This window comes from Cydia strobilella, chromosome 17, assembly GCF_947568885.1.
Source record: "Cydia strobilella chromosome 17, ilCydStro3.1, whole genome shotgun sequence".
In the NCBI taxonomy this organism is placed as follows: domain Eukaryota; kingdom Metazoa; phylum Arthropoda; class Insecta; order Lepidoptera; family Tortricidae; genus Cydia; species Cydia strobilella.
In genome coordinates, this window is record NC_086057.1 from 11,449,902 (window position 1) to 11,464,293 (window position 14,392).

The following is a 14,392-nucleotide window of genomic DNA, read 5'->3' on the forward strand; positions in this document are numbered from 1 at the left end:
ATCACAAACCATATAACTAAAACATGTTCAAAGTTCGCACAAAGATACATATAACTCCGTAATAGATGGATACAGTCTAAGGAAAAAACGTGCCTCGAAAATCAAGAAAATTTGATTCTCGTTCAGAGGGCGCTACTAGTTTTGGCCTACAGTCGTATAGATGGCGTTGACGGCTTCGTTTGTTATTTAACAATTTTAACGCATATCAGTGAAAGAACATGGGTCAAAATCATAAAAATAATTAATGCAAATAAAAAAAATCATTTATCCATATTTAAATACATTCTATCGTATTTTTAAAAATCTTCATTTTTAGTTTTAAAGTGTGTCGACAGATGGCAGTGAATTTACTGGGGTTACAAAATTTACTATGACAGTACCGCTCTAGTATAAGTTACTCTATGGTTCGCATGACCTCGCGCACTTTAATATAGTAAGAAACAAACCTCACCCTGATTCCGCATCTGGAATGAAGTGGGAATAAAATATGTGGCGCGTCACTTACGTTGTGTGGTGCGGGGTTCTGCAGTGCGGTGGGAGACACGGGCGCGTGCGGCCCATTGCTGCTCACACCTCCCCCGGACTGCAACAACTATTCTTTTTTACGTTACAGTTCATACAATCAGGGTTTGGATACCAGTATTTTTTTTGTATGGGAACGAAACCGGTATTTTTTCGTTCTTTGATAATTGACAATGACAATCTAATAATACGAAGTCGTTACCTAAAAACACAACTGAGTCCTACATTTGGAGTATAAAATAATTCGAAATACATATATGGTTTTTTCTAAGTTTTTGCAAAAAACCGATTCCGATCTCTGCATACAATAGCTGGGTGAATTGGGAGTCAGAAAATTAGACTTATTACATGAATAACACAGACCCAAACTATAGCGACTAAGTAGAGTGACCTAAATGAGTTATGTATAATACATGTCACGAATGAGTATACCTATAGTGTACCTACGTCCTACGTCGCCCTGTCGTATAGGGTATTAAAAACCTGCATAATATTATTCTCGCCAGTTACCTAAGATACGATTTGAGTGCCTATAACGAAGTACATACCTACACATATACATACATAAAACTATCGATGAAGAGTATGACAAGCAGAAAGCAGCTGACACGCTAATCTGCCTTCGCACGCGCAAATTCTCGCAAACCCACTAAAATTTGCAATATTTCATGACAACACCACGTCTTCCGCCATGTGTTTGCGGTACCACCGACCCGTCATTAAAACAAGTCGAAATTGCCTCCACTGTAACCAATGGAGCAGTCGACTATTTTAAATTCTATACTCAAGCTAAAACTGAACGGTACTAAGTAATGCAAGAGGCGAAAAAATATTTGCACAGTGAAAAGCACCAGGTTTATTTGAGAGCTTTGATTCGTTTCAATCGATGTGTACGCGAGTAAGTAAACAGAGTGGGTACTTTACTGAGAATATATCCGTGTTTGTGCGTTAGATTACTCGGAATGAGACGTGGGAAGCTTACGAGTCTGGAGCCTAAATTTATTGCCTCAATAACAGTTTCTAAGTCAGAAGCGAACAAGTCGTGCAAAAGCAACTACATGTTCACTAAATACGCCGTCTATTTGTAACACATCCTGGAAACATACATCAATTATGTTAGAGGTACCAGCGACTTATACCTACATTATTCAATGTTTTTCGTTATTTTTGTAGCGATCAATGCCGATGCAAGACAGTTTTCAGCGATAAGGGTAAGGCCTTGGTCTGCATTGAATGCCGAGCCGTACGCCGTACATCGACACAATGTATGGGAAGAAGTTTGGGTAGAGTGAGAGTAGAAGTAATAAACCTAATAAAGAGGTATAAATATTATCGGGACCACATCGCTGCAATAAGCCGCCGTTACGAGAGTAAAGTTAGTTCACTATTCAGACAGGCCATCTTTGAAGGGGTCGGAACAACGGTCAGCAGCAGAAGTAGCAAAGCGAGCAAAGTGTTCAAAATTATCGATACGACATTCTGTTGATATAAAATGAATTAGGCATGTCCAGATAATTTTGAACAAGTAAATATTTTACATGTGCTGCGCCGTGGCTACCTTTAGTGCTGACTCAACCAAAAGCCATTTATTTACCAACAAAAAGCAAGCTTTCATTCTTCTTTCCCCCTTTCATTTGTTTGTTATCTAGTACCATAGCGGTGTATATTATTATACCATGTCTAGTACCTACGCAGGGCACTTTTCTATTTTCTTTTTACAAAATGTTAGTAAAAGCAAAAGATAATTGAAATCACCATTGTAAATAAGAAAAGGTTTAAAAACTGGCAAGGATAAGCTGAATATGAGAAAGACAAGGTTTCGCAAGTCAAGATATTGTGTTAATTTAGTTAGATGTGAGGATGATTGCCAGACCAAACACACATTCAATACTTTGTGATTATTGACAAAGCAAACACTAATTAAGGATGTAAAGCTAACAGCAACAATGTTAATCGACGTCATGTTGGTCATGTTTAGTTATTTAACATTGCTTGGTCAAAAATTCGCGTATATTACTATCATATAAAATGTCAAAAGCACACTGCAGGCATACATATATGATATAAGTTAGGTTTATCTTTGATCTCTTGCAACACGGATTGTGGCTTGGTAGCTACACTCTACAGTAGGTACTCATGTAATTATTCAAAATTAACTATCAACATAAAAACACCCACTCAAGAAAAAAAATTAGCTAAACTAAACATCAGAAATTTAGGGCCGGTTGCACTTCGTTAACCTTAATTTTACGTTTGCATGAAAAGTTTCACAATTCTTAACGTCACGTCAGATGCGATCGGTGCAACCCGCCCTAAACCACACTTGTAAACTAAAAACTTCGTTTGCGTTGAAGGTTGAAATAGGAGTTGAAAATGTAAATGGCCGAACGGGCCAGGGAGATCGACCCAATGGCCGACCCACGGCGCCGCAAGCGTGCTCGACGCAGACGGGTCGCACATGACCGCCGCCTGCCTCCGTAGGTTGACCTCAGGATGACAGGCACGGGGACGCCTGCCATCCTTCACACACGTGGTCCCTGAGAGGGCGACCGTACTGGATACGGTCCATAAGGAAACGAGGCCATCAAGGGCCTCCGGAGGCGTTGGTCCGCAAACACGGACTGGTGCTGGTGGTGCTGTAGAAGTAAAGCGCGAGCGTTCCTACAGCCCACCGCTACACCGCAATGGCGGCAGACGGGGGGGTTGTTTAGTGGGTAGACTTGGGGCCCCATTAGCCCAAAACAAGAAGTCCCACATAACCACTTGGGTTAGTCCCCGTGCCCAAGTGGTATGCGTAATTAAAAAAAAATAGGAGTTGAAAATGTAACTGACCGGCAGCTGCTGCGGGGGTTGCGCGCGCTTGAGGCGGGCCGGCGCGGTGGGCGCGGGCGTTGCCGACGCCGAGTACCAGCCGCAAGGGCCCACGCTGTGCTGTAACACATAACAACCGGCTCAGCCTGCACTCACCGACTGTGTTATGAGCAAGAGACGTGAACAGTACGAATATTATACATTTGATTTTTCTTGCCGCATTTATATCTCGCGCCTCTTATGTGTATACAAATTTCTGCACGGCTGTACGTTGCATTGTCGAGTAGACAATTACTTATAGTGACGGTTCTTACGATTGAAACTTGACGAGCTTGTGCCGTTTTAAGAGACTACAATGGACTAAAAAGTGATCTTTTAAATATGAATATTATATGTTATCATCCAACTTCCATATATTATTGATTTCAGATCAGATACCGGGACATGGCTCTAATTCAACTTTTAAGAATTAATTGCACGTTATTAACTGACAAAGCTAAATTAAAACTTGTAAAATCGGTAGTCTAGTACCGAGTAGCGCCACCATGGAAGGTCACTGAAATAGGACGCTAGAAACTCGTCCGACTTTCAATTGGAGACTAAATGTATTGTGGATGGCACAGAAAGGAAATGACATAATGTCGTTTTCGAAGTGCGTAACTGGGTTATAACCGCGAAAATCGAAGTTCGCAAATTGTGGGCATCTTTGTCTGTCCCTCTAATTACGCCTTCATTGGAGTAAAAGAGAAAGATCCCCGCAATTTGCGAATTTCGGTTTTCGTGGTAGGCCCTTTGTTTTCGGACTCTATTAAACAGTAAGCGTCAAAAGTCTTTTCAAGCAAAGGCATTTATTTAAAGACGAATCGTGAATACCAAACAGCTTAAAGAAAAAGTAAACCGCATACCGTCCGCATCGGGGACGCAAGATTAAGCGACGCTCCGACATGACACGGGCGATAAGCGGCAAGTTAAAGTACTTAGTTAACATTTATTAACAACGCGGTGACCCTGTTTGCTGTGTGCTACTGTGCTACTTCAAAGGGCGAGACTTGGTGTTTTCTTACCCTGGTATACAATTATTCTGCTTCTTATGATTTTGACGAAATACTTGTAGGACCCTAGGACCGAAGGTTGTACCTACACGTGCTGGGAATCAGATAACAGAACTATATTGCTCTTCCTGTTGACGTTGTCTTATCTTGATCTTTGAGGACTGTCATCAGTCTCATTGCCCACTACATTACGAATGGAACTAAAGTGAAGTTTACAGTATTGTATTATCTTTATGTGATTGTTCCACAAAGTGAATTGCATATTTTGAGATAAAACTCGGATATGAACCGTATTTAATGATACAATGCAACGCACAACCTTGGCGGCGTGCCAAAACCGACGCGATGCAGGTACGGCGGCAATAAATTGTGCACGACTGCTCTTTGTACACGCAAATTTCTTATTTTTAGGTTTACTCCACCTTCAAGTTTTGCATTGAGATCAAGATCACCCAACTCTTCCTTGTTCATTTCGGTACAGACCTTGGAGCTTGCAATATTTTAGTCAGGCGTTAGATTATTTCAAGCAACTCTGGTTTAGCAGCAGCATTGACGGAAGCGTTATCGCTCTATCTTCTATAAAGCTTAATTACTTTGTTAATGGAGACAAAAATTAGATTCCAATATAAAGTGAAGTCACAGTGCATATTTGCAGCGGCAGACGCTAGTCTGTGACGATCAATATTGCCTAACTATTACAGCGCGAGTTTATTTTTACTACTCGGTTAATTTTAGTCGCTCGTATAAATTCCACAAATATCCCTTATTTGTATTGTCAATTGTAATACAACCACCAGAATGTAATTATATGTTAGAATGCCTTCCCTGTCCAGTACTTAGTTACAGTGGGAGAAACAAATATGTTTTGATAGCATTTTATCTTTTTGAACCCAATCAAATGCTCGAGCCGCCACTAAAGAAGATCATACCTACCATACCTGCCTGGTATTAATCACATTCACCGGATGAAAGGTTTTTTTACTGTACAATAAGTCAATAACTTAGATTTAAAAGTAAATTCGGCAAATGTTAGTTAGGAATAAAGGGAATCAATATAATGCTTTATTTATGTTACCTGTGCAAGCGGTGGATGCGCCTGGTGGCGGTGGACGTCCGAGTTCATATCGGGTGTCTCTACCGCGAAGGTTTATTCTTCATCATCTGTTAACAAACAAAAAAAAAAAAAACATTAAACCACAGCTATTTAGTTTTGTATTTAATATGAACGCAGCTTCTGAGGAAAGTTTACCCATTGCAAATGTTCGAAGTGTCCGTAAACTATTAAAAGTATTAAAACAAAAGAAATAGTTGAAAGAGTGTAACTGATATGATAATGTAAACTGAACATGTCTCTATTTTCAAGTGCAGATACTTTATAACATTTGCCGTACATAACAGTTTTCTGTGGAAGTGGATATAAATTCGGTAGAAAAGTAAGACTGTACTTAACGATTCCTTTATTATACGTACCCGCAAATAGACGGTTACGCTTTCATATTCAACAATAGAAAAAATCGTCACGATCTAGATCACTTAGCCATTTAAAGTACACGTAGTGAAATAATTGGTTAATTTAAAGACGGCGATTGGGCCTCCTTGTGGAGTGAAACCGGATGGCTGGTGATAGTTAATTGAGTAGCTTCATGGCAGCCCTTTATTTGGGTCAACTAGGCGCCGGAACCTTACGCGGCGCCGCGAACCACGCATTAACACGAGCTCTCGTGGAAATGGCCAATCGGAATACTGATAACGTCGTTTGCGGCTGCGTGTGCGACCAATGCGACCATGGTCATTCCGTAACAGTTTACTAAGGTGGAAACGACCGTGCCTTGGTGCTAACATGCCAATAAGTAGAACAGTTTCAACACTTTCAACATGACATTATCATTAAGGCTATTACGGTTGTGGCAATGCAAGAGCATCACGCGTTGACTGAGCGTACAAGGAAAACAGTTAATCACTTCTAACAAAATAGATAGGTATCATTTAAAAGCGTAAACCTGCAGTCAGATTTTATAATTATATTAATACCCGGGTGGAGTCACCGTTGACTACGAACGCTGTAAAGGGTTTGAAACGTCGGGATGTATTATAAATTCAATTTACGCGATATAACCCTTTCTTATAGTTTTATGTATTTTATATTAATAAAGCAATAATGAGTCAGTGTATAGTAAAACAAGTACTTAATAATTAATGTGCATATGCATGACGAACTGGATATTGAATTAATTACTAATAGCAGATAAAATGCGCGTAAACTTTACATGGAAATTACCGATTAAAAAAATTCCACCTATTCGTTACAGAGGATTACCTCAGAAGTAAGTGAACACAGCTGAAAAGATCTAGGTTTGGGGCTTCACTATCGTTCCTGATATGGACTAGCGAGCATCGGCGGAGCATGACCGGCTGTCGTGACACACTGCACACGTGTACTTATGTAACCGTGTACTAACAGGTGTAATATCGATACTAACATTAACGACACGAATACTTAAGGTACCTATATCATCAAAACAACACGCAGAACTGCGTTAATGCGTTTTTATAAGTTTTATCTTCCGAATTGTCAATGAAGTGTTGCACATGGTACTTACTGATATAAATTAGATTGATTAATCGGTATATTTATTTTATCCGTTGTAACATTAGCCGAAGAAACCAGAAAACGGATCAAGGAAAACACATAGGCGTGTCTTTAATCTCAAAAGAGAAACAAGTCTTGGACACCGGGTAACATAATTTAAAGCAAAGTTGAAAATTCCTTTAGGGTACAATGGGTTTAATAAAACTTCGGCTTTTCTCATACCTACATTTAATTTACTTCTTAATACGGCACTTTACCGCCTTCGCGCTCTTCAGCCGTTCATGCAGCGTACTATCGCATTAAACTAGGAGTTAAGGCACTCAGGCACACTAATTGAGTACAGAATTAGAAGCGAGGGGCGATCTAGTGCGACGGGGTGGGGCGGGCAGCGGCCTATAAATGTATGAGGACCGGCAGCTCAAACGAAGCGGCACTGCCCAGGAAACTTAATGTATCTAGCTGGTACGCTGCATTCCTAAACACAGCTTTTTGCTTTAATTAATGCTTTTATGTCGCGACGCAATCTTCTAAATGACAGTTTAGTATATATATGTAAGCTTAGTTGTGAAAGTCGCAATTGAGCGGATATGGTGATTTACCCGAGCCGGGCCTACAGTAGCAGTTGCATTGCACAAGCGACGCAACTACTATTACTAGTTACTAGATTAGTTGCAGTTTTTGCATCATGCGTGACTGCGCGCCTCTGCCGCCGGCTTTGCAATGTTTTCTACATAACCACACACATTAACATGTTTGTATCACGCTATTATGTGAATACGCAATGTTAAACGCTCACGGTCAATTTTAACAATTTAACGTATATTGTTTTTTTTTTAATGCGTTATAAATGTTACATGTCAATCTATAAGAATTAATATTATGATCGTCAAGTCAAGAGTATAAAAATTGATAATATTTTGAAATAGATACTCGTAGCAAAGATAGATATAACTCCGTAATAGATGGATACAGTCTAAGGAAAAAACGTGCCTCGAAAATCACGAAAATTTGATTCTCGATCAGATGGCGCCACTAGTTTTGGCCTACACTCGTATAGAGGGCGTTGACTGTTTCTTTTGTTATTTATAATTGTAACGCATACCAGTGAAAGAACATGGGTCAAAATCATATAAAAGTAATTAATGCAAATAAAAAAATCATTTATCCATATTTAAATACATTTTATCGTATTTTTATAAATCTTCATTTTTAGTTTTAAAGTGTGTCGACAGATGGCAGTGAATTTACTGGGGTTACAAAATTTACTATGACAGTACCGCTCTAGTATAAGTTACTCTATGCTCGTAGGTTAGGTACATAGGTACTAATAGTTTGTTTGGATACAAGAATGCATCTAGTATATTATCATGACATTATACATCATTATTATAAATCAAATAAATACTTATAATATTTTGGCGCTCCATATGCTCACCAAACTTTAAGCAGATCCGAAAGTATCAGACAATTTAACATTACTTTTTACAGGTTAATTAATGTGTGCCTGTACTTAGAATATTACCCATGTATTCTAAAAACATTGCACTGTAGGTTAGGGCCAGCACTTTTTATGGCGAATGAGGCAAGGAGACCAACAACTGGGTATGACACATCACATCACATTCTGCTACCATGCCTACCATACTATAAACGTTAGAATTAAATGTATGTTAAGCTAACCCAGTTGAAATAATAACAGTGAGGACAAAACAGTCACAGTGGAATGCTTACTGCGAAACTATTATTATAGTGTTTCCTAATACCGCCTCCCACAACTTATAGCCATATGTCTATAGGTTTGGTAGTTGGATTACGTCAAACCATAACACTAAATCGTATCAGATACAGCAGGGCGATTGGACAAGTGGCATTTCGATATGGATCGCATATTCGTATGGTCACATTTGAGATTAACAAGGTCGATCTTTCAATGGAACCTCCGCTCCGAGCCAATGGCCGCATTATTTTAAAGGTTATGTTTGCTTGACTCTTCCTACAGTTTTGAAGACTATAATTATGAGGATATTCATTTTAATCTAAGGCAGCAGTACGACAATGACAACCCTACGGTACCTACTTAGGACTTGGCTTGAGATGTCAATATTATTAGTTTACTCTAGCTCGTGAGGATTGTTGTGCATCATATAGGTAGGTAAAGGCCCATTTACTATTCTCCTGACCGTCACTCCTAAGGACCAGACGTCGGTAGTAGATTTCCGAATCCACGTTTAGACAAACACTAACGGCCGTGTCTGGTGATAACTTGATAAGTGCTGGCTACACACATCACCAACGTTAGAAGACTATTAAAGCCAACCTTAATCAGGCGTCGCAGTTATCTCGGCACGGCGCTGCGTCTGCGGCGCCGTGGCCGACCACAGCAAGGCTATTATTCTTATTGCATATACCGACCACAGGCCAACCATCACATCACCCACGCCAGTGTATTTGCGACCTCGGAGTTCCTGACAACTGCATAATCGGATACCATTTTTATACTGGTTTGCTTGAGACCGGTAGGAATTCGGCGAACACGGACGAGATTGCCGACAGTGTGGCGTGGAGGCGCGTGCCGAGTTGAACGACCAGCGTTTCACTTTCGACTGCACTACTATAAACAACCAGTAAGGATGTCTTTACAAGGTTTACTGCAAAGTTACGTGTTTCCTGGTATCTCGGCAAAACAATATATTTTGAATAGAGCACCGATAACAAAAAGCATTGCATCCATATTCCATATCTTAAAATATGCGAAGGTCAATAAAATAAGGCAATAGCCGTTTAAATTTACAGATAACAGAAAAACAGACGGACACGGCGAAATTTTAAGAGTTCTATGCTGACTACGGAACCCTCAGAACGAAATGGCACATATAATCTTTCTAGATAATCAAATTTTTTTTTTTAAACAACTAGGTAACTTAACTTGCCAAACATTTGACAAGAATCAGGATTGAGAACAAATTTACATTGAAAAGGCCTTATCAGAATAAAACCGATTACAATTAAATGAAGAACGTATTATTAGAAAAAAATATTGTATTAAACTCAAGCAATGTTTTCTTGAAGTCATTGTAAACGAACAAAAACACCCTGTGTAAATGGCATGCAAGAGTAAAATTTTTGGTTCCAGTTCTATGACAAAGATGGGGAAAATAGTCTTAGTAAGGTTTTCCTATTAGATATACATACATAGGTAAAAAGGTATTAGGCAAGGAAACCCCGGATACCGCCGCGTCATCCTTTGTACAGTTAATGATGATAAGCGCTTACATCATAGATACTATCTCACAACCACAACACAATGAAGCAATGAATCATTACTTAAAGATGTACAAGGAAGAATTAGTAAAAAAAAATACGACTACAGGCTTTTCCCGACTTCAACGGAATGGTGTAAACATTTAAAATACAGAACCTATAGTTTTTGTTTACTTGGTTAAGTATTATCTCTATTTGTATTCAGTTTATTTAACATAATCTTGGTATAGTTAGCATCAATAGGAGCGGATAAAACCACGAATTAATAAACTAGTGGATGTGAAATGACTCCTATTTAGTATGAAAACCAGTGTCGCTAAACTCACACATTCATAGCCACGTTAAAATACGTCACACACTTACAAAATTGCTCTGATTCGTAGCAACTTTCCATACCAAAAAGTTATTACCGGTGGACATTTCTCGAACGAATATCAACTGTAGGCTACATGAGTGACGGTTTAAATTATAATGTCAAAGCTATATGACATACGACTCTTTCATTATCTCATTCATCTCACAAAAGCTCGCTCAACGTTCACCTAATACAACTACTCAACACCAGATGGCGTTATTTTATATAATTTTAAAATCACTTACTTAACAGGCGAGAAAAGGGCTAAAAAACCAGTATAAGTAAGGTCTAATTACGCATGGTTTGTTACGGATCTCACGGTCACGTTACACTGGTGTTTTCGAGACCTCTACACGCCTGCGAGTAGCTAACCGTTGGAACTTCTTTCCATTCGACGATATAGGGAGGGGACAGTGTAATCGGAGTGTTTTATCGATATTTGTGTGTTCAGTTAGGTATTGATATTTCATTACCGTATGTTTTAACACATTTAGATGATACTTTATTTATGATTATAATATAGGTAGTGATAATCGTGATTGTATGAAAAATAATATGTAGTACAGTACAACAAATATCTAACTAGAAATTTGTTTCTTATTAATTGACCAACTAGGTTGTTAATGTGAACATTAAATATATCTTAAAGTCAAACAGATAAAATCATAGTTCTTTAAAGGTTTATTAACTCGGTATTGCTGTTATTTTGTGATCACAAATCTGCAATTACTTACATACAGGGACCGGCCCGCTATCCCTTATCGGGGTTTTATAAGGGTATTGCATAAGGCTTAACTCACCATACCCTTTGCCAGACGAAACCCTTTGTTTTGCTTTTAAAAACCCTTATATAAAACTACCACATTTGAGTAATCGGTAGCCCAATACCCTTACAAAACCCTTATCATCCGCTCACCAACACCTTGCATATTGCTTATAAGGGTTAGCCTTATAAAGGGCTTCCATTTTAGTAAATAAGCGTGCTAATTTAAGTCGTCTACCTTGTTCATAAAGCACACATTACTTCGAATCCGAGCGATTGTCGGCGGCGACGGCGGCGTTCTTTGACTAGGCACGTATTTTCTTTCCTTTTCATACACTACCGTAGATATATACTAATCCTGTCTCTTTCACGCAAAGGGAAACCTTTATAAAAAGCGCTTAAAGATAAGGGTAACCCTTATTAAGGGCTAGCCTTATTTTTGGTTAGCTTTTCGGTAAGGGTTAGTCAAAGGTAAGGGTATGAATGGGCTTGCAGTTCAAAAGGGACAGTCTTTCAATGTGTTAGCCGTGTTTAAGTGTCGCCCATTGAAAGGGTTTTATCGCGGAAAGGGTTGTCCGGTCCCTGCTTACATAGGTAAGTATTCGTCTTTAACAATATATTTACTTGTAGCAGCATTTAAGGCCAATCTAGACGGGACAACCTGATTAAATTGTCAAATTAATTGTATGGTGTGAAAGCATACATGAAACTGGCTCATCGATCCCACTTGATTTGATTGTAAGATTGTGACCTATCAAATCAGGAAGAGGGGCGGCAAAATTCCAATATTTCACGCTAGTTTGCGTGGTACGGAACACTTTTTATTAATTAAGTGAGCCCGAATGTCACTAATAATTACTAAATTAGTAACTAAGTTTTAGGCGTGTGGACGCTAGATGAGATGTATGGCAATTTTATCCCCAGAAATCTTTCTCTAAGAAATGCTCCTAGCAAATGGTGCTATATTTTTGCGGAAACTAATTTTCTTGCCCAGTAGCATTGACCCATTTATTTTTAATATCGGCATCTTGTGGTAACCTACAATAATTAATAATAAAGAAATAGAAAATATAAAACGTTTATTCATGGCACATTGCATGCATTGTACGCATAAGTGCATTAAGTACCTAGTCTAATTATATTAACGATGAAAATATGATGGGTGTAAAAAACAAAAACGTATGTAAAGGAATACGAAGGTTTGAAAGGTTGCCATGAAATGACCCCGACTTAACTTAGTGCTTGATGACCAGAGCTGCCATATTTACTAAGACATTGATTATCCCAAATAATAATTAGAAACGTGTCTAAAATAATAATTTATTACCGAACTACCAAACATCAAACTTGAAATATCGTAACTTTAACTTTATCGATATAAATATCGACATTGCGCAGCATCTGAGTAGCGAAGTTATTTGACATTTAGGATAGCGAATATTCCAGATAAACGTAAAGAATAGTGACAAAGGATTGTGAACTCTAAGTTCTAACTGATAAAATATAGATTTACTTAACGAACATTCGTAAATAATGCAATAGAAACAGATTTTTCGTATTTATCGGATTATATTTAAATAAATAACCACCGGTGATAGGAAATACCTCCACGTGAAAGATTTTTTAAACCGCTGTGATTTCTGCAGCTTAATACTGCACAATACGGCATTTTAAATTTAATTATCAATTTTTGTTAGACGAGCGTACGTACGACGTGAATGTCATTCGAGCATGAAGTTTACACAACAACTGAGCATAGTCTGTGCATAAAGTGAGTCGGTCGCTACTAACTGTCGGATAGACGGGAACGCCCACTTGCCATCTCCATCCTACTCCGTGGATAAAACAATGCGCCAAACGTATTTGCCACCTTCTTATACTTTTACAAACAAACATATTTTAACATTTCGAAATAATCGAATTCAAAAGTATCGCCTACGCTAACACTCTTAATTCCTCTACACCTATGAATGTAGATATATCGATTTTAGAAGAGCTATTGGCGACGAAAACTAGATCCTTTTGGCGCAGAGTCGCTTCTGCTACTTACTATTCATGATAACTGTACGTCTTGAACACAGATAATGTTTATACCCATTAATATTAATAATCATAATGTTAATAACTTCCGTATCGCCGTCGAGTCGCGCCACAGCGCCATGCAATCCACTCCAGCAGATAATGCAAATCAGTCCAATCACTTTCGCCAAGCCCCCATTGACTGTAGTATCGAATCATTCGGCTCTCACGTAACGTAACCCGGTGAGTCTACTCGCAAACCGGTCTTGATGTAAACACTCGGGCTTGTGACAAGTTTACATGCCGTTTGGCCAGAAATCTGCGAGCTTGTCGTACCTGGGTAGTCCCCTACTTTTGCCAATATTTACGTAACGTAACTCAAACGTAAAGTGTTTATGTTTTGCACTTATTATCAGGATGGATGGAAGAAAGAATAAACCTATTATTACTACTAAAATAAAATAACCTTAGAAGACAAGGTTCAGAGGCAAAGGGCAAAAATTCAATCTGACCCACCTTTTGATTGAATTTTATAAGGAGTGACAGATTCTGGCCAGGGACATGGTTAAGTGGAGAGAAAGTGAGTCCCATCTTGAAACAACATGCATGCATGCATGCACTAATTGGATTAGTTAAAAGTGCTCCAATGAAGTCGCGCAATAGGAGAGAGCGTTTTCCGTTAAAAAAGCTTATGCAAAGCAAAGAGGATATAATAGGATAGAGTTGCTTATGTGAACCACTTGTGTCCCGAGCCCGAGTCCTAGTACTGATAAATTACCAATGGTAAACCGACGCTTCAGAAAATTTCACAAAAAAACCATTGTTCTCACTAGTTACAATTGCAAGCATTACAACGTATGAATAGTTTTGGTAGTCGCTACAGCAAAAATATGTCGTTGGTTATTAGTAATAGACGTTATATGTCAGTTGTCTGTCCACACAGCTTTAAAAGACTGTAGCCACTCGGTGTGAGTTTTAAATGACAGGTACGTAACCATATAAGGATTGAATCAAAGCTC

At 38.7% G+C, this 14,392-nt stretch overlaps 1 protein-coding gene across 1 annotated transcript in view; it reads right to left on the reverse strand.

The window, feature by feature from the left end:
* The window catches only part of LOC134748743 (tyrosine-protein kinase CSK), a 42,301-nt gene that overhangs the window by 20,680 nt on the left and 7,229 nt on the right, over positions 1–14,392 (reverse strand). Inside the window, exons 2-4 of the mRNA XM_063683519.1 lie at positions 5,461–5,546; positions 3,355–3,453; positions 506–583 (exon numbers count right to left, since the gene is read on the reverse strand). Coding sequence (XP_063539589.1) covers positions 506–583; positions 3,355–3,453; positions 5,461–5,508 — 225 coding nt within the window. The 5' untranslated portion in view covers positions 5,509–5,546. The remainder of the gene's footprint in view (positions 1–505; positions 584–3,354; positions 3,454–5,460; positions 5,547–14,392) is intronic.